The 17,691-nt window shown below is 53.5% G+C and overlaps 2 protein-coding genes and 1 long non-coding RNA gene across 4 annotated transcripts; 1 reads left to right on the top strand and 2 right to left on the bottom strand.

Annotated features, from left to right (window-relative positions):
- Nucleotides 1-526: 526 nt before the first annotated feature.
- On the top strand, nt 527-1,037 carry LOC117035116 (uncharacterized). Its single transcript, XR_004425173.1, has 2 exons — nt 527-715; nt 748-1,037. It is a non-coding gene; the product is annotated as an uncharacterized LOC117035116 (long non-coding RNA).
- Nucleotides 887-4,249, bottom strand: CD79A (CD79a molecule). 2 transcript variants are annotated; one of them, XM_033128768.1, is made up of 6 exons: nt 4,094-4,219; nt 3,166-3,290; nt 2,169-2,468; nt 1,826-1,944; nt 1,170-1,238; nt 887-1,035 (listed from the first exon to the last, which is right to left on the bottom strand). In XM_033128768.1, the coding sequence occupies exons 3-6, from the start codon at nt 2,422-2,424 to the stop codon at nt 922-924; spliced, it is 558 nt and encodes a 185-aa protein (XP_032984659.1). In that variant the 5' UTR covers nt 2,425-2,468; nt 3,166-3,290; nt 4,094-4,219; the 3' UTR covers nt 887-921. The 2 variants fall into 2 exon arrangements, with proteins under 2 accessions (XP_032984659.1, XP_032984658.1); XM_033128767.1 differs by lacking the exon at nt 3,166-3,290 and having other exon boundaries at nt 4,094-4,249.
- Nucleotides 4,250-8,339: 4,090 nt separating this feature from the next.
- Nucleotides 8,340-16,658, bottom strand: RPS19 (ribosomal protein S19). Its single transcript, XM_033128783.1, has 6 exons — nt 16,569-16,658; nt 16,030-16,100; nt 15,645-15,745; nt 9,902-10,085; nt 9,313-9,367; nt 8,340-8,405 (listed from the first exon to the last, which is right to left on the bottom strand). Exons 2-6 carry the CDS (start codon nt 16,098-16,100, stop codon nt 8,379-8,381), a joined length of 438 nt encoding a protein of 145 aa, XP_032984674.1. The 5' UTR covers nt 16,569-16,658; the 3' UTR covers nt 8,340-8,378.
- Between the last annotated feature and the right edge of the window lie 1,033 nt (nt 16,659-17,691).

Genomic DNA, 17,691 nt, shown 5'->3' with positions numbered 1-17,691 from the left:
CTGTGTTTCTTGTGAACCCTTCTTTCCTTTCTCTCTCTTCCTTCTGTCTCTCTCTCTCTCAGTATCTCTGTCATTATCTCTCTGTCTCAGTCTTTCTTCCCTCTCTATCTCAGAAACTCTACATCTCTGTGCCTGTCTGTTATTGACCCTGAGTCTCCCCACCTTTCCCAAGTTAGGGCCACAGACTGGCCAGTCCCCTGCCACAAATCCACTCCCAGAGGACAGGTGTGACCGTAGTAGAATTTGGTTCCAGCCCCACCAGGTCGTCCCCTATGATTCTGGGACTTAGATAGGGATAAATAATTATGGTCACCTCAATTCCCCCCTTTGTCCCTTCCTGCTCAGGGCAGACATGGCCTTGGGTGCAGCCCTCCCCAAGACACTTCCTGTTTCTCTCAGGGGGCAGCAAAGGTGTGGGGAGTGGACAGTGGCCAGAGGCCCTGAATCCTGGGTCTGAGGGAGGATGGGCTGGCGGCCTGGACTCCTGGGTCCCAGGGGAGGAGGGTGGGCGGTCCCCATGAGATCCATGACTCCTGCCAAGGTCTGCTGTTGGGAAGGATTTATTATCTCTAAGTGGCCATGACAGAGCTGGGAGGGGGAGGTGACACTAACAAGGCTGCTATAATCAGCTCCCCTAGAGGCAGCGATTAAGGGCTCATTACCTGCTGGCTGGGTGGGTGGGAGCCTGGGAAAGACAGCAGAGGGAGCACTGAAGGTTTGTGAAAGACAGCAGAGGGAGCACTGAAGGTTTGTGCGGAGGAATGGGGACAATCTAGAGGGAGCAAAAGCAGTGAACACTTCTAATAGGGAAGTTGATGCAGGACACTCCTGAGAAAGATTGTGAAAAGAACTGGTTCAAAGGAGGGGGAGAGACGCCAGAGCTGGGAGTACGGCAGGCAGGGGCAGCCCTGCTGGTCACCATCATGGCTTCTCCAGCTGTACATCTCCGATGTGGAGGCTGCCCACGTCCTGGTATGTGCCCTGGAGGCCCCGGGAGATGTCCTCATACATAGAGCAATCATCGAGGTTCAGGCCCTGGGGTGCAAACGTGTTGGTGGGCCTCAGTGCCCTGATGCTTAGGTCCCTGCCCCCAGCCAACCCCATGAGGACTCATCATGAGACCCCCCCCCAATGCACCTGCCCCTAACCTGTCCCTGCCCTCCACTCACCTCATAAAGATTTTCATCTTCATAGTCATCCCGGGCGTCCACCCCGAACTTCACATTCTGCCAACGTTTCTGTGGGGGATTTGGAGCCTCAGTGAGGGGGCGTGGGGGAAGAATATGTTTGTAGGACCCCCTGGATGCCAGGAGGTGCTTTACCAGAGCTGGTAAGGGACACTGTCAAAGCCACATATTGGGTAAGTGACAGGTCTCTCTGGGTCCAAATCAGTGTCCTTTTGGTTCTCTCCCCTGCCTCATTGTTCTCCACGAATAACAACAAAACTAGTAAATGGCTGTAGTTGTCCTGTGGCCTAGAGAGAGGCTTGTGCGTATCAGAGACTCTGGGAGGACCCCTGGGCTCCATCTTCCCTGACCTTGGCTACATCTGGAGGCCACATCACTCCTGGGTAGGGGGAAAGTATAGCACCCTTGGGGGTGAGAGTGAGACAGCTTCGGGGGGCAGTGTGAGAACATCCCTAGAGAAGGGCAGGGAGGACAGCCCTGAGGGGAGACTGAACAAGGAGCTGCCCACAGTACCATTTAAAACCCTATTATTGTATTAATTCGTTTACCCCCCAAGTCCCCTGTGAGGTGGGTGCGTAGTCCTCCCAAGTTTTAGGTGGGTGCCCTCAGATGCCAGGGTCCCGTCCCAGGGGGCTCACCCTGAACAGCAGCAGCGTCCCGGGCACCACCGCACAGAACAGCAGGATGATCCCCTCGGCTGTGATGATGTTGTTCTTGGTGCCCTCCCCCAATTCCAGGAAGGGTTTGGGGATTGACTCTGTGAGGAGGGAGTGCTGCTCAGAGCCCTGGCACCCCGGCCCCGCCCCCAGCAAGGCCCTACTGAAGCCCCCATTCTGCAGGTGAGAAATGGGTCCGTGTGTGTGAGCAGGGAGTGAGGACACCCAGCAGGCAGGCACGGGCTCTGTCCTCACTTCACAGATGGGAAGCCTGCAGTCCCGAGCTGCAAAGTGGTGGGACCCTGGAGTCAGGACTGCCACTCACCGAGCACTCGGAGGTAGGTGCCACAGGAGTGCCGGACCTCTTTGCCAACTCTCACTCGGCACCTGTACATGCCCACATGGCTCTTGTTCACCAATGAGATTTTCAGTTCATTGCTGGGGCCCTGGCCTTCGCCAAAGAACCGAGCTGACCACTTGTTGTTTTCGGAGTTGCGCCACCATGTGACATTTGTTTCACCAAGGATGCTGCTATTGTACCGGCACGAGAAGCTAACGTTGGCTCCTATGCTCACCGTCATTGAGGGTGGGCTCCACTCCACCGACAGGGTGTGAGTCTTCTGGCCTGTGGGGAGGTGGGTGGGTCAGGGACTCTGGATGGGGACATAGGTCCCAGTCCTGGCCCCTGCAACTGCAGCAACCCTGGGTGTGTGTGTGGAGGGAGTATGAGGACACTCCTGGGGAGGAGGGAGGGGGACAGAGGACACAGGATATTGGGAGGGGGAATGAGGGGGTACCTAGGGGAGGACAGAGAGACGCCTTTCGGGGGAGACACAAGACACAAGACAGCAGACATCTGAAAGAGCCAGAATCCAGGGTGCCTGCTGCGTGTAGGCAGACAGGGTAGTGACTCTGAGCTCGGTCTTTGTCCCTTGGGGGAGGAGGGCATCCTAGGGGAGGAGAGTAAGATACCTGGGGTGTGACACACCTGGGGATCCCCACTCCCCTCTCTAGCCACCTCTTGCCACCCTCCCCCACACCCACTTTGTGCTTTGGTCCCACTGAGCTCACTGGCATTTGGACACTAGGTTCCCTGGTGCCAGAGTGCCCCTGCCCAGGCAGCTTCTTGCAGAATCAGTTTGGACATCACCTCCTCCTGAAGGCCTTCCTGGTCTACTCTCTCAGCCCCAGTCCAGCCCTGCACCTGGCACTTTATCTTGTGTAATCTTCACAAAACTCTTAGAAATAGTTTCTCTCATTATCCCATTTTTCAGGTGGGGCAACAGAGGCTCAGGATAGCAGGAGTGGCTGGGGGTTCAAACCTCAGGCCCCCGGGCTTCCTCCTGCCAGTCTTCAGGTCTGCCTTGTCTGTGTCTCTGAGGCTGCCCCTCATTCTCTGTAGCTTGTGTCAGCCTGGGGGTCCAGTGAGTTCAGTCCTTGAACTGGGCTGAGGGTTTAGGGAAGGGCCTTAGCAGGATGGGTGATGAGAGGGAGGCAAGAGGGCCCAGCCTGACTGCTCGGAAAAGCCCCAGTTTTCAGTGTCCCCGGCCAATCCACAAGGCTGTTCTGCCTCTTCTGGAGAGGGAAAGGGGAGGTGAGGAAGAGAGAAGGAGGAAGGGGTGGGGAAGGAGGCAGCAAGCTCAGGGTCATAGGCTCCCATCTGGGCTCCCAGTGTAACCTTGGGTGATCAGCTGCCTTTCTGAACTCCTCGGTCAAATATGTAGTCACAGCCCTGCCAGCAGCTGGTACCGCTGGGGGAAGATAGCCAGGGGGTTGCCATGAGGCTGCGTGTCCCCACCCTTCCCTTTCCCGCACTGAGAAGGGTGTCCCTATGTAGGGGGGTGACTGGGATTCAAGGCAGAGAAAGAGAAAGCTTTTTTTTCCCTCTGAAGCTGAGCACTCCCCCAAATTTCATCCTGCCCCCACCTCTGGAGCTTAGTCAAGTGCAACCTTAGTTCCTTATTTTGATCTGTGGGGAGGAGGGGGTGAGGAAGGCACCTGTAGCCCCTGTCTCCATCCATGAGGCAGTGGATGCCCCTTCAATGTCACCAAGCCCCTTCCAGCTTCCCGTAGATCTGCTTGGAACAGTCAACCAGACAGACGCAGTTTCTACAGGGGCATTTCCCAACTCCCCTCCGGCTGGCTCCTCTCCACTCCCCTCCTGGCCTCCCTTCCCTCTGCCTGTGCCCTCTCTCCATCCTCCTCAGTCACTGCCCCCCTCCACCCAGCAACAGCCTGTTAGCCACATACCCAGGCCAGTACCCAGGCCAGCGGCTGAGATCAAGAGGAGGAGGACGGTGGCAAGTGAAGCTTGGAGGGCTCCGGGACCCCTAGGCATCTTCTCCCCGTGGGTTGGTTCGTCTGGGCTGCAGCAGTCCTGGGGTACCAGATCCCCCCTCAGTGGGCCCCAAACTCCACCCCACTTCCTGCCCAGCCCTGCCGGAGATTGGCTCCACTGGTCCCACTGCTGGGCCCTTCAGTGTCAGGCCAGGGGACAGCCCCTGCCAGTGTGCTTCAGGATGTAAGTGGAGAGGAACTGCTCCCTGCACCTGTGGCGACCACAATTCCCCTGAGGGGAGGTTGCTTGGGTGAGGGGAAGAGGCCAGTTCAAGGCCTGCCTCATCACTGGCAAGCCCTAGAGCAGACATCTGAAAGAGCCAGAATCCAGGGTGTCTGCTGCGTGTAGGCACACAGGGTAGTGACTCTGAGCTCGGTCTTTGTCCCTTACTGGCCTTGAGCAAAACTTGTCCTCACTCTGTGGGCCTGGAAACGAGGATTTAAAGGGGTTGTGATGCACAGCCCTGAACACAGCACCTGGCACATAGTAGGTGCTCAGTAAATGTTGGTTACTACTGTGCTTCCCTGAAAATAAGACCTAGCCAGACAATCAGCTCTAACGCGTCTTTTGGAGCAAAAATTAATAAAAGACCTGATATTATATTATATTATATTATATTTATTATATAAGACCAGGTCTTATAGTAGAATAAGACCGGGTCTTATATTAATTTTTGCTCCAAAAGACACATTAGAGCTGATTGTCTGGCTAGGTCTTATTTTTGGGGACACAGTATTAATGCTCATGAGAAATAAATGAAGCAGGCGACTGGCTCTATGACTAAGTGGTGGCTTCCCTTTTCAAGTCGTAGCATTTAATCCAAGAGATGAGGATAAGAATATATCCCTGGCGTTTGTGACATGAGATGACGTTCCTGGCACCCAAGGAGTTACAGCCATGATGGGCTCCTTCTTGATATATCTTTCAGCTTCCCCACAAGTGGGCAGGTAACCCCCATCCTCATTTTACAGAGGAGGAAACTGAGGGCCAGAGAGGGGACACTGTCACTGTCATTTGCCCAATTTTATACCGTCTGGTGGTGGAGTAGGGATTCAAAGTCACTATGTGTGCCCAGGTTCCTTTTAGCATTATTTTAGGTCAAGTGGGAGGAAAACGAGGTCCTGAGGGCTTGGATGGGGAACAGTATAAGATTGTTGAAATGTTTGTGAGCAGTTGGGAGCATCATAGACAGTCAGACACACACACACACGAAGACACACAGGAAAAAAAATGCATTGCAGGGAGATTTTTGGTAGCAAAAACGGGGAAATGAAAGCCTATTTATAGGAGAATGGATGCATATACATATTATGGTACAGTCAGCAAATGGAACAGTACACAGCAGGAGAAAAGGTGGAGCTTCACGTGTCCGCAAGGCTACATCTGAGGAAAAAACACAAAAATGAGAAAAAAGATATTGTAGCATGATACAGTTGACTTGTTTTCAAAAGGCAAAACAACACATTTGCTGTGAGGGACACGTGCGTCTGTAGTGAAGGTGTAGAACTGTGCAGGGGAGTGACACCCACTTCTTGAGAGAGGTTACCTCTGGGGAAAGCTGTGACTGGGAAAGGTACCAGACGGCTTTATCTGGCTTTATCTGTCTCCATTTTACGTTTTGTTTTACTTCTTAAGCTGGGTGGTGGCCTCATGAGTCTTTGTTACACTATTATTAGTATACTGTTCTGCGTGCTTGAAGTATTTCACTATTTTATTCTTATTTTTTAAATAAATTTTATTGGGGAATATTGGGGGACAGTGTGTTTCTCCAGGGAGTTGTCCTTCAATCTAGTTGTGGAGAGCGCAGCTCAGCTCCAAGTCCAGTCGCCATTTTCAATCTTTAGTTGCAGGGGGCACAGGGAATCGAACCTGCAACCTTGTTGAGAGCTCGCGCTCTAACCAACTGAGCCATCCGGCTGCCTCTCCAGAAGCTCAGCTGCAGCTGGTTGTCTTCATTCTAGTCGTGGAGGGCGCAGCTCACTGGCCCATGTGGGAATCAGACCAGGAACCCTGTTGTTCAGAACTCACGCTCTAACTGAGCAATCCTGCCGCCCCTTCATTATTTTTTAAAAGCAACTGTTACCCACACAGAAAAGCATGGGCCTCCAGAGTCACGATTCCTGGATTTGATAATCTCAGCACTGCCAACTGACTGGTCATCTGAGCCTCAGTTTCTCCTCCTGTAATCTTGACACAATCCCCCCACCTTGGGAGGCTGTGAGAATATTATACAATGCTTGGCACAGTTCCCCTTCTCTGGCCCTGGGGCCCTCCCCCCTCCCTCCAAGGACCCAGGTGTTCTGTTAGAATCCTCGATGTGTAGCAGGTCATTAGCCCCTCTGTGCTTCAGTTCCTCCTGATGATCCTGTCCTCGGAAAAAACCTGGGTGTGGATGCTACCGCCCTAGAAATTCACCTTCATTATTCCTTGGTGGCAGGGCCGGTTTCCATGCCCTCGACTGCCCTCTAGCGGCGGAGAGGGGCAGCTTCAGGATTGCCAGCCCTCTCAGGCCCAGCAGGCAGGTCTGAGCACCTCCACCTCCCATTGATCAAGCACCCCTTTGCCTGGCGCTGTACGTGGGAGCCAGATGCTTGGCATTGCGTTCTCATGACAACTGTGGGAGATGTCTTCAATCGGCAAGAGGAAACGGGGGCCAGAACGGGCCTTATTTCCCCATTTCCCTGACTACCACGGGACAGTGCAATGTAGTAGCTAAAGCCTGTGGCTGGAGCCAGGTTGCCTGGGTTCGAATGCTGGCTTTGCCACCCCCTAACTATGGGACATCAGGCACTTAACCAAACTGTGACTTTCTCTTTCTCCAAACTACAGGTGGTTTTTGGCACCTCCTTCACAGGGTTGCGGCTGTGTGATGATACATAGTATTTATAAAGCTCCTTGCAAGTAGTAGGCTTAAGTGTTCATTCAGTACAAATTTTCCAGCACTGACAATTCCTGAGCTGGGGGATGACAGCTTCATTCCTCACGGGGTGTAGGACTCATTGGTCTGATATTCTTTCCACTTTGGTAGGACTCATTGGTCTCATACTCTTTCCACTTTGAACATCCTGGTAACACCAAATGGCCGTCTGCCCGGTGTGCTGCTTTGAGCCAAGGCACTCTCTACATGGCATCATGTCCTGAATCCCTCCGGAGTAAGCAGTTGCAAACAGGATCGGAGGATCACGGGGGAGTAAGTTGCTCAGGGTAGCACAGGATTAGGGGCAGAATTGGAATTTGAACCCGTCATTTGTTGTTAAAGCCCAGGCTTGGCACTGGAAGGAAATGCCAAGTATCTTAAGACTGGGGGAAACTTAGCCAAGCCAGCTCAAGCCCAGCATTTTAGTTCTCAATTAGGAGGTGGGTCTGGTCACATGGAGCGGTAAGGAGGACCTTCCCCAGCTGTCCCTCTGCGGCTGGGCATGTGTCCACTAGGCGTCCTTCAGTTCTGCTGTCCCAACCAGGGGCCCAATCACAGGCGGAGCTCCTGCCCCACTGGCACCGAGAGCCAATCGCCGTGCAGGTCCAGAGGCTATGACGACAGGAGGGGGAGCTCAGCTTCTGGCGCCCTTTCCTTGGGGGGTGTTAAGTGGCAGTCAGGTCCCAGCCTGCTCATTTAGCACCCCAACCCAACTCCAGGGCGGGTACAACTAGCTTCATTTCACAGCTGGGCACAAGGCCACCGAGACGGCAAGAGCGAAAGCTCAGGGCAGGACTACCCTACTCATGTAGGCCAGAGAAAGGAGGTACATACACAGCAGGCACCTAGTGGCCTTTCAGGCCATAGCTCCTTGTGTGAAGGCCCTGTCCTCGTCCACCTCCTGCCAAGGCAGAAGCATTTGGGCCCCAAGGCCTCTCCTGCTTTGTTCCAGTGGCCCAGGCCTCAGCTTATACCGCCACTTCTTTCAGTTTCTCATTTTGTGAGAACTGCAAAGGCAGGATATGGGCGAGGTTCAAGGACTCCTGGGTCCTGGCCCACCCACTCACCAGCTTGGACATCTTGCCCACTTGGAGCAGACTTTGAATGGGGAAGGCTGGGCCTTAGGCTTTGGCAGCAACAGCCACCCAAGGACTCCTAGCCCCTTTCTTGCACAAGGAAATGCTCCTTCCTCAGGCCCCCAAACAGAAGAAAAGCAGCCAATCAAGAGACCCAGACCAGAATTACGAATGAGGCAATTTATTAACCCAGCATCATTTGTTCTAATGCTTCTTGTTGGCAGCTGCCACCTGTGGGAAAAGATGAAAGAGTAATTAAGACCAGCCATGGGGTCCGTGTTCCAGCACTCTGTACTTAGCTCCCCACCGGACATCAGGCAACCTGATTTGTGGTCTCACATATATTCATCTAACCCTCACACCCCAGATATTTTCCCCTTTTACAGAAGCGTCAACTGGGACTCAAGGAAAGGAATGCTGGAGTGGGATTCCAGTGTCGCCCACTGCCCTGTGTCATCCACACTGATGTCTGTGCCAGGCCCTGTTCTGGAAAAGCTCACCTCCTTTCAGGCCACCCCTCACTCTCAAAGGGCTGACACCTTCCATTCCTTTCTGACACTTAACTAAGTGACTAAACACTTCAAGGCTCCTAGGAGGCCCGAGTCAAGGATACAGAAAGAAACCAACAGTGGGGTTTATGCCAGCCCCTGGGGCTCCCGCTCTGTAGTTCCGAGTCCTCACCACCCCACACCCCGAGGTGGTAGGCAAAAGACCACTCTAGACAGGGAGACTGTCCCAGTGTCCAGTCAGTCAGTCATCTGGATGGAGACGAGCTCTGAGCCCGCCCACCCGCCTCCCCCATCTGCTGCTCAGGAAGCATGAAGACCGAGGAAACGTGCAGCCAGAATCTGGGGAAGGCTGACCTGGAAAGATGGAGTCATAGGCGGGAGCAGGACCTGCACAAGCAGCAGCCCAGCGGCACCCCGGGTCCCTTTACCCTGGGCACCCGCATTTCCATCGAGCTCCAGCAAGCACTCAGTCAAATGCCTTCTCCTGCACATTTCCCAGGAAGCCCTCCTCTGACTCCCACCAGCCTGGGCTGTGCCTTCCAGGGGAGGAAATTCTGATCTGACAGCAGCTCAGGAAACACCCAGGCAGCGACTGAGGGACCCAGCCCCAGCCTGCAGCCAGGCCTTACCTGTCCTGCGATTCTGTCCAGATCTCTCTGTCCCTGAGGTGTCAGTTTGCGGCCCCTGGGGGAAAGAAGGGTCATGCAGGCCCTGGTGAGGGCAGGCTCTCAACTCCCTCCCTGTCAGGCCCCTTTTGGACTGAAGCCGGGCTTCCCAAAAACGCACCTCGCCACGGGACCACATGCTGCCAGCCAAGTCCCACTGAGGGAGCCCCCACCAGCTGCATTCTAACAAGGGGGCAGGAGTGGGAGTCCCCCCCCAGGAGCTGATGGGGTGTCATTTGTGCGAGAATTAGATCAAAAGCCCCGAAAAATCAATTGGGAAAAGTTAACGAGCAGGCTAATGAAAGTGGACAGTCACTAAATTACCTTCCTGGAGCCCAGGGTAGTCAGCTACAGAGGTCGGGTGGGGCCCTTGGCTGTGTGCTTTTCTGCAGAATCCCTGCCCACCCGAGTGGCAGGCGCAGATTGTGCAGGGACAGACCCACACCTTTCTGCACGGGGGGAGTAGAAGGGTCCTCGCCAACTTCATTATCGGTGATCTGGACCCAAGGGCTCCTCCATTACCCCCTTCCCCAGCTTCCTCTCCTTTGCTCACCCATCCTGGTCCTTTTCCACCATTTTCAGCCCCTCCAGGGCTTGGAGGACCCGACGGGCCACGCTCTTGGAGCCTCTGCTGAAGTGGCTGGGCATGACACCATTTCTCTGCCGCCCTCCGTAGATCTTGGTCATGGAGCCGACCCCAGCACCACCCCGGAGGTACAGGTGCCGTGCTGTGGAGGCTGCGAGGGGTGTAAGCGAGACTGGAGGGCCATTCTCAGGTAGAGAAGACTCCTCCCCACAGCTGAGGTAGGCTGAGGGCGGGCTCCGCTCAAGGTCACGCATATATAGTTCTCTGAGTGGCAGCTCTTTTTTAGGCAGGGAAACTGAGACACATACCAAGACCCAGTTATCTGCCCCTCACCCCCACCCGTCCCATGGCCAGCCCAGGAGACAGGGACACCCAAGCAGTGGAGGAACTGCTACAGCGGTGTAACTGGGCAGGGAGCCCCCGCCCCTGGCCAAGCTGCTTAGCTGTTATGCTTTAGCTGTACTGCTGTGAAACTGAACCCAAGGGTCTGTGGGTAGAGCCTAGCAAGTTAAGTGTTTTAAGCCACGATTGTCCACTGCCATAAGCCTAAGGGGCAGAAAAGTAGAGAAGGGATCTATGGCGATTCGGGTGCAGCTCTGAGTCCCCTCACCCTGGAGATCTTGGGGTAACAGGGGGGCAGGGCCAAGACCCCACCTGGAATGTGCATCACCCCCTCCATGGACACAGGGGCTCTTGTCCCTAGAGTAGCTTAGGCCAAGTCCCTGGTCCACCAGGCCAGGCTCCTTGGAAATGCTATCATACTTCTGTCCATGTGGAGCACTTGCCTGCCAGGCTCCGTGCCACCTGCTTTTCACATTCTCTGAGGTACTAAGATAGCCTTAGGAGCTAGCCCGATAGTGTGGCCTTGGCAAGTCACCTACCCTCATCTGAGAACCAAGAGTGATGATCCTTCAGACCAGGGTTATTGTGACATGTCACACGTGAATGTGTCTAGTGCTATTCTCCTTTAGATCAGGGGTGTCCAAACTTTTTTCAACGTTTTTCACCACGGGCCATATGCAGTAAAATACACAAACAGCCGGGCCACTCACTCGAGGTGAAGTACGTATTGCCTCACCTGGTTTATTTAAGTAAACTAAATAAATTTTTGGAATTTGCTGCCGGCCAATTAACGATGGATTGCGGGCCGCAGTTTGGACACCCCTGCTTTAGACAAAAGGAAGAGGCTTTAGAAGGTACTCACTGGCCGTAAGTCACAGCACTGGAGGGATAGCTCGAGACTGTTGCTTTACTACCTGAGGAGGCCCCTGACGTTTGAAGAACTGGGACTGAGGTACCCAGACTTCAGTCATCACATGGCCCTGCCTGGTCGGGAGCTCAAAGGCAGGCATGTTGTAACTACTTACTGCTAAGAGCCTGCTGCCGGGCCATGTTCATGACCCTCCAGTGTTGAGCTGGGGGTGGGTTCCTCCCCCTCCCTGCCAGCTGGCTGTTCCCAGAGCAGTTCCATACTTGTTCCCAGTCCCCTCCTGTCCTGATTGTCTTCACATAGAGCCATGGGCTTCTGGTGGCCAACAGTGCAGCCTCTGCTCACTTAAAAACCACTCTGGTTCTTTCTATCCCACCCCCTTCCCCCCACCCCCACCACTGCTCTGCCCCTTCCAGGCACCGGGCCACCCCCCACCCCCGCCAGGATGAAGAGACTCACTCGGGATGAGTGTACCACCCCCTGTGGGCACTGGGGTTCTTATCCCTAGACTTGTCATCACCCACAATCTTTTGACCAGGAGAGTGACATCGCTGGAAAACCCTGCCCTTTAAGACCAGTGCAAATGCCCAACACCTACCACCACCCTCCTGCGCCCGTCATTGGCGATGTCCTGGTTCTGGGTGATCTGCTCTCCCCCTCGGGCTGTACCCAGGAAGGGGGAGAGCAGACGGACTGAGGAAGGGGTAAGACGAACACTCCTACGTAGCGTGGCCAGGTGAGCCTGAGCATCACGAATGGGACATCCAAACTTGGTCTTGCCGAGCTGGGACCAGAGCTCAGAGCAGCTCCAGCCTGAGTGTGATATGGAGAGGGGTGGCCAAGTCCTGAGCTATCGGCAGACAGGGTTTGAATTTCAACACGGTTCCTCATCAGCTGCGAAGAGTCCACCCACCTTTCAGGTGTGTGTGGTGTTTCTGAAGGGAATGGCTTACTTAACTCTTGAGCAGTGGCTGGCAGAGAATAAGCTCCAGTAAAGCCTAACTAATAGTTTCTTCAATGGAGTGGGGTGGGCTTCAATTTTCTTGACACTGCATGAAATTTCTTGACACTGTATAAAATTACCTGTGTGCTGTCAGATAGTACAAGGGAGCAGCGTATTAACTTCACCAATTGAAAGCTTTAATAGTGGAAATACTAAGTTCTACAAAATACTGACCTTTTTCACCCTCCTCTCCTCCACCCTTGAGACCCACCTTCTGAAGTGGAGTTGTAACAAATCCAAGCCATCCAGCTGGTGTTTATGAGGGCCACAGTGACCCACGTACTGTCACAGATGGCATCTCCTTCAGTCCCTCCAAAGGCCTTCTGCTCCTTGGGGTGGCAACCCAGCCCTCTTGGGAAAACTTGTTCAGGAGTCACTCTCTACCTCAAACTGTGAAGGAAGGACCGTGTAGGCCCATCCAACCCACTCTGAGTCCAGTCAAGGGAGAGCAGCTGTGTGTCCCGCTAGGCCACCAGGCGACGAGGGTCACGCTGCACTGGAGCATGTGGCAGACCAAGCAACACTTTGAAAGTGTCTTCACAGCTCAGCTTCTTAACTGCTGGTTTTAAATCCAGATTCGTGGCCCCAACCTGACCCCACTGAGTCAAAAAGTGGGGAAGGAAAACTCCCAGATGTATTTTGCCCTTGACCCTACTCTGCTAAACTTCTAAGGGGGGGGAGGAGAGGAAAAACAACCCCCCAAAAACAAACAAAACTCCCCTTTGATTCACTCCTTGACTTGCTCCTGCAATGCCTCCCAGACCTCGTTCCTTCCACTAACACAGCAGCCCTGTGCAAGGGTAGGACAGACCAGCCTCCCTCCAGGAATACAATGCACTCAGGTGGCCCAACTCAGCAGCTGCTCACTGCCAGATATCCAACACACACACTGGATTCTCACCTCCCTCCCAAGCAGGCCCTTATTCTGAGAATCCAGAGATCAAGAGGCTTGTCCAGGGCCACATGGCCCCACCCCCTTCACAAGTGGTCTTCCCTGGACGCTGCTTCTCCTCTTACAGCAGAGGTCTCTACTCTGCAGACACAGGTTCTTTCTAGCCCCACCCCGCCCTACATCCTACACCACTGCCTGGGGACTCCTCCCTCCTGTAGCTCGACCCCTGTTCTGGACCCCCTTAGCAGGGCCATGCCCTCTTTGTCCCCCACACCTGAGATTAAGACCTGTTCACTCCACACTGACTCTTATACACCTCCAGAATTTACCCAGCCCCACAATGCTGCTACTACCCCACTGCGCTTTAGCCCTAAACCCCGGAGGGGACAAAACAGCTCAAGCCCCCATGACCCTGAGAAGGGAAAAAGCAAATAACAGCACAGATCCTGCTTTTGGAGTCAGCCTGCCAAGCCCTCCCAGGGTCACTTCACCTGTCTGTGCCTGTTTCCTCTTTGGTAAATGAGTGTCTCCTATGACTCCGACTTGCCCAGAGTGTAAGCTGGGCACTAAACTAGACGGGAGAACTCTAAGACTCTAGAAGAGAGGTTGGCAAACTTTTCCTGTAAGGGGCCAGACAGTAAATATCTTAGGCTTTGTAGGCTGCATAGTATCACAACTGTAACTCTGCCTCTGCTGAAGATGTGACCCCAACAAAAATGTACACAACAGACCTTGGTCTAGAACTACCACCCTATGCTAATAGAGCAGCTGGGAAAATGAGGTGAAAAAGGGAGCTTTGAAACCCTGAGGAAGGGAGATCAGGAGGCAGGCAGAGGACGCACTCCAGTGTTAAGATGATGGGGGAAGAAGCATGGTGGGCAGAAAGGGCCCACAGCAAATGTAAATTACTGAGAGTCTCAACTCCATTTCTCGTTAAATCTCTCCCCACCTAAAAACAAAGTATGAAATGCTGCCAATGGAAGAGAGCTGGAGGCCCCTTGCCCTCAGTAATGACAAGACTGGGGTGTATCGTGGCACCGCTAGCTGGCAGACCCCACACGTGTCACTTAGCCTTCCTGACATCAACTATAGAACAGCAGGCACCAGTCCTGTTTGGGAGGTTTTCGATAGATGCGGATTAAACAAAATATGGACGGATATTCACAGGACCAAATGGGAAAAGTTATTAAGAGTCTTTCTCCTAATTTTAGATACAAAGCTGCCCTGACCTACTGACTTGATGGGCAATGCCAAAGAACATTCAGGACCAGGCAGCCTCACTTCCCGAGATGGGTGATGGAATGGTGGTCTTGTCTGGGCTCCATCACTGTTGGGTGCTCAGGGAAGTCAAGTCAGCTTCCCTTCACCAGCTCCATTTTCTTTCTAAAAGCACCGTTGTGGATGGGTAGTAGATATGCCACCCCCCACTCTTCCCACCTCACAAGAATTGACCTTTTAGTCCTCAGGGGTCAGAGGCTGTGGTTGAGTCATGGTGGCACCTGTGCCCAGTCTAGGGCCTGACAGAGTGGACTCCACGGACATCTGATGCATGAGCACCACCAATCTACAAAGTACAGGCTCTGAAGTGCTGGGCAACTTGTACCAAGGCCGGCTCTTCTTAAGGCCATTCTGGAGTTTTGTCAATTTCCAAACTCTGCTTCTCACTTTATAGAAGAGAAACGCTGGAGAGGCTGAGGGCCCTTAATGAAGGCCTGTGCAGAGGCTGCCACCTCGGCACAATCCAGCACTGACCTCCCTTCTACCCTCCAAGTTAAGCCGTCATGGGGGTGAGTTTAAAGAAACTTGAAATGTCAAAGACAGGTGAGAACTAGCACTGTGCAGTCAGGGGCTACACTCATTATCCTTCCAAGTTGTTACTACGGGCTGGCAAGCAATCACAGGATGATGGTAAGGTTTTCTTGAGCATTTGGGACTTATCAAGATTTAGAGCAAGGAATGACCTGGCCAGATCCCCAACCACTTAGTTAGGAACAACTTGCTAGAGAGAGGGAGCGAGCTAGTATGATGATCTGAGCAATAAAAATAAGACAGCTGACTTTTTTCAAGGATTACTCTGCAATGGTCAGGCTTACTTTAAAGTAGTTTAACTGTATTAAGCTCATTTGAGCCAACCGTAATCTGTGTTGGTGCAATCAACAGCCCCATTTTAGAGATGGAAAAACAAGAGGCATAGGCAGATGGAAGTCATGCAATTAAGTGGCAGAGAAGGATCTGAACTCAGGGAGTCTAGATCCCATGGACATAGAAAGGACAATAATGCCTATCTCTAAAACAAACTATCTCTAAGCAAAATACACACACGCCATTTGTCCCTGGGTTTCCTTCAAGGCTCAGAGGAAGCCACAGGTCCTCACACACACCTTACAAGTGAAGAAACAGATTCAGAGCATGAAATTATTGAATATCACACAAAGCACGCAGTGACAGAGTTAAATATTTCTCCTCTCTTGCTATCTTGGGGGGTGCAGGGTGGTGGAGGCAGGGAGGGGTGGTGACATTAAGACCTCAGAGGGGACAGGAGGTAATGGTCTATTTCAGGGGTCACTCAGCTTCCCCCACCTCGCCAAAGGCCCCAATTCCTTACCAGCTCGTGTGTAGAACCAGTTCTCATCGTAGGGAGCAAGCTCTTTATGTTTGGCCAGCTTGACAGTGTCCACCCATTCAGGGACTTTCAGCTTCCCGGACCTGGGAACCAGACAGTAAAAAAGGCACAATTCACGAGTCTCCACAAGCCCCTTCATGCCCTAACTCCCCTCCCCTCAAAACGATAGGCGCAGGATATGTCTCAGAATGTAAACAGAGGCGGAAACTGAAACACAACCCAGGCCTCAGGTAGAACGGGTGGACTCCACGTTGAGATCCCCACTAAGTCTCCCCTACTAGAAGATGGCACTGCTATAGCGCTGCGTACCCCGAGGGGTCTGGCAAAGATCACAGCCCACCCACTTCGAACCTCAATCCCCACTCACTTTTTGAGGAAGGCTGCCAGAGCTCTGACGAACTCCTGCTGGTTCACGTCTTTTACAGTAACTCCAGGCATCTGCGAAAAGAACCAAGCATGTGAACGAACACAGGACTGGTGGAGACGGCCGACAGTGGCCGGGACCCAGCCCCAAAGCAATCTAAACCGCCGTCCGCCCCTGACTTACGAAGGCCCTACTTCAACTCCGGGCCCTAACGGCCCTGGCACCTCTGGGTCGTAGAATTCACGGACGCCTACGGTCTTTATGGGCCGGACGAACACAGCCCGTCCGCATTTGTGAAGACGCTGTATGACCCCAGCCCCTAATTCTGGGGGCCCCTACACACCCGGTTGCCTACTAGGCCCAGTCTCGGTTCCGGACCGCGCCAACCCGGCATGTCCGGGCCTGCCGCTCGCACGTGGCCGCGGCTGCAGGGGGCGGAGCCGCGCCGCACAGATACCCTGCAGCTCTTAAGCACGCGTTTGGGGATGGGGAGTCGGGTCCCGACGCCCCGCGCCCAGTCTGTACCAGAGAACCCGCCTTACCGTGCGGCCTCCGCGCTGCCAGCCAGGGGAAAGGGAGCAACGGGGTTTCCCGGGCGCACAAATCGGGCGTCGGGTCTCGCGAGGGTTCGGAGAGCTCGCGAGAGCAGTTAGAAAAGGCGGCCCCGCCTCTCTCCGGGCGACTGTGGCTTCGCTTCCGCCGATATGGGTTTGTAGTGAAAGGGCGGAAGGCAAGGAAAAAGCTAGGAGCAGGGACTTGGGCCCCGGGGCCTCTTTCTTCCCCGCCCTTGCTTCTCCCGGGGCGTAATAGAAGAGAGAGTTCCCGTTTTGAGCTGGAGGGATCTGGTTTCGTTTTCTTTGATCACGGCTGGAAGGAACAGCTGTGATGGCGGAAGTTGAGAAGTTGGGTGGGCAGGAAAGAGACCTGGCTACTCCTTGCGCCTCCAGCGGCACAGACCGTGTCTTCCTCCCCCCCCACCACGCTTTCCGCGTGGAAGTGGCTTTTCTGGCGGGAAGTAGGGGTAGTAAGGGCGGAACTGTGATGCGGAACCCAGAGGAAGTGCAAGGAAGAAATACGTTCACCACCTTTCCTCTTTCGACCGCTAGTACTGGCGAGGAGACTGAAGCCCCACCCCTCTTAGGGCGGAAATTGCTTCACCACAGTCCAGGCAAACGGAGTGGCAATGAGGCGCTGGAGGCGGGGAGGAGGTAAGGGCAGGGACAAAGAGGAGTAAGCGGGACCTTGGTAGAAGTTAGTTCAGCTCTGCCTCCTAGTGCCTGAATCTGTTTGCTCAGCCCTTAGGCTTGTCTTACCCATTTATATTTATCTACCTCACTGGCCTGTGCAGCTTTAGCTGTCCACTTACCCTCTTCAGTCTCCTCCATTAAGAAAAAGGGGAAAACATTTAAATGGAGACACCGAGCTCCTAATTATCTGCCCTTTTTAAGTGATTCTGTACATACTGCATCACATTAATTCTATCAACAAATATATTTTTGTGTGTGCTTACCCTGTACCAGGCACAGGTAAACGTTATGTAGTATTACGTGCGTGATCTAGTTAATCCTTAAAAGGTTCAAAAACAAGAGAGACAAACCTATAATAAAGTTGTTAACTTGCTGCAAAAATGGAAACGTTTAAATGTGTGTGTAGCTGTTTTCTCAT

This window comes from Rhinolophus ferrumequinum, chromosome 15, assembly GCF_004115265.2.
Source record: "Rhinolophus ferrumequinum isolate MPI-CBG mRhiFer1 chromosome 15, mRhiFer1_v1.p, whole genome shotgun sequence".
NCBI classification, from domain to species: Eukaryota; Metazoa; Chordata; class Mammalia; order Chiroptera; family Rhinolophidae; genus Rhinolophus; species Rhinolophus ferrumequinum.
This window is presented reverse-complemented; position numbering and strand designations above follow the sequence as displayed.

What these genes read in the sequence shown, in the direction of transcription:
- CD79A (XM_033128767.1), bottom strand. Translation starts at nt 4,181, where the DNA reads ATGCCTAGGGGTCCCGGAGCCCTCCAAGCTTCACTTGCCACCGTCCTC. An exon ending in TGGCCTGGGTACTGGCCTGG is followed by an intron (nt 2,469 to 4,093) that starts GTATGTGGCTAA and finishes ACCTCCCCACAG; the next exon opens with GCCAGAAGACTCACACCCTG. An exon ending in AAGATGAAAATCTTTATGAG is followed by an intron (nt 1,036 to 1,169) that starts GTGAGTGGAGGG and finishes TTTGCACCCCAG; the next exon opens with GGCCTGAACCTCGATGATTG.
- RPS19 (XM_033128783.1), bottom strand. Translation starts at nt 16,100, where the DNA reads ATGCCTGGAGTTACTGTAAAAGACGTGAACCAGCAGGAGTTCGTCAGA. An exon ending in CTGGTTCTACACACGAGCTG is followed by an intron (nt 10,086 to 15,644) that starts GTAAGGAATTGG and finishes CACCCCTCGCAG; the next exon opens with CCTCCACAGCACGGCACCTG. An exon ending in GTGGAAAAGGACCAGGATGG is followed by an intron (nt 9,368 to 9,901) that starts GTGAGCAAAGGA and finishes TCTTTCCCCCAG; the next exon opens with GGGCCGCAAACTGACACCTC.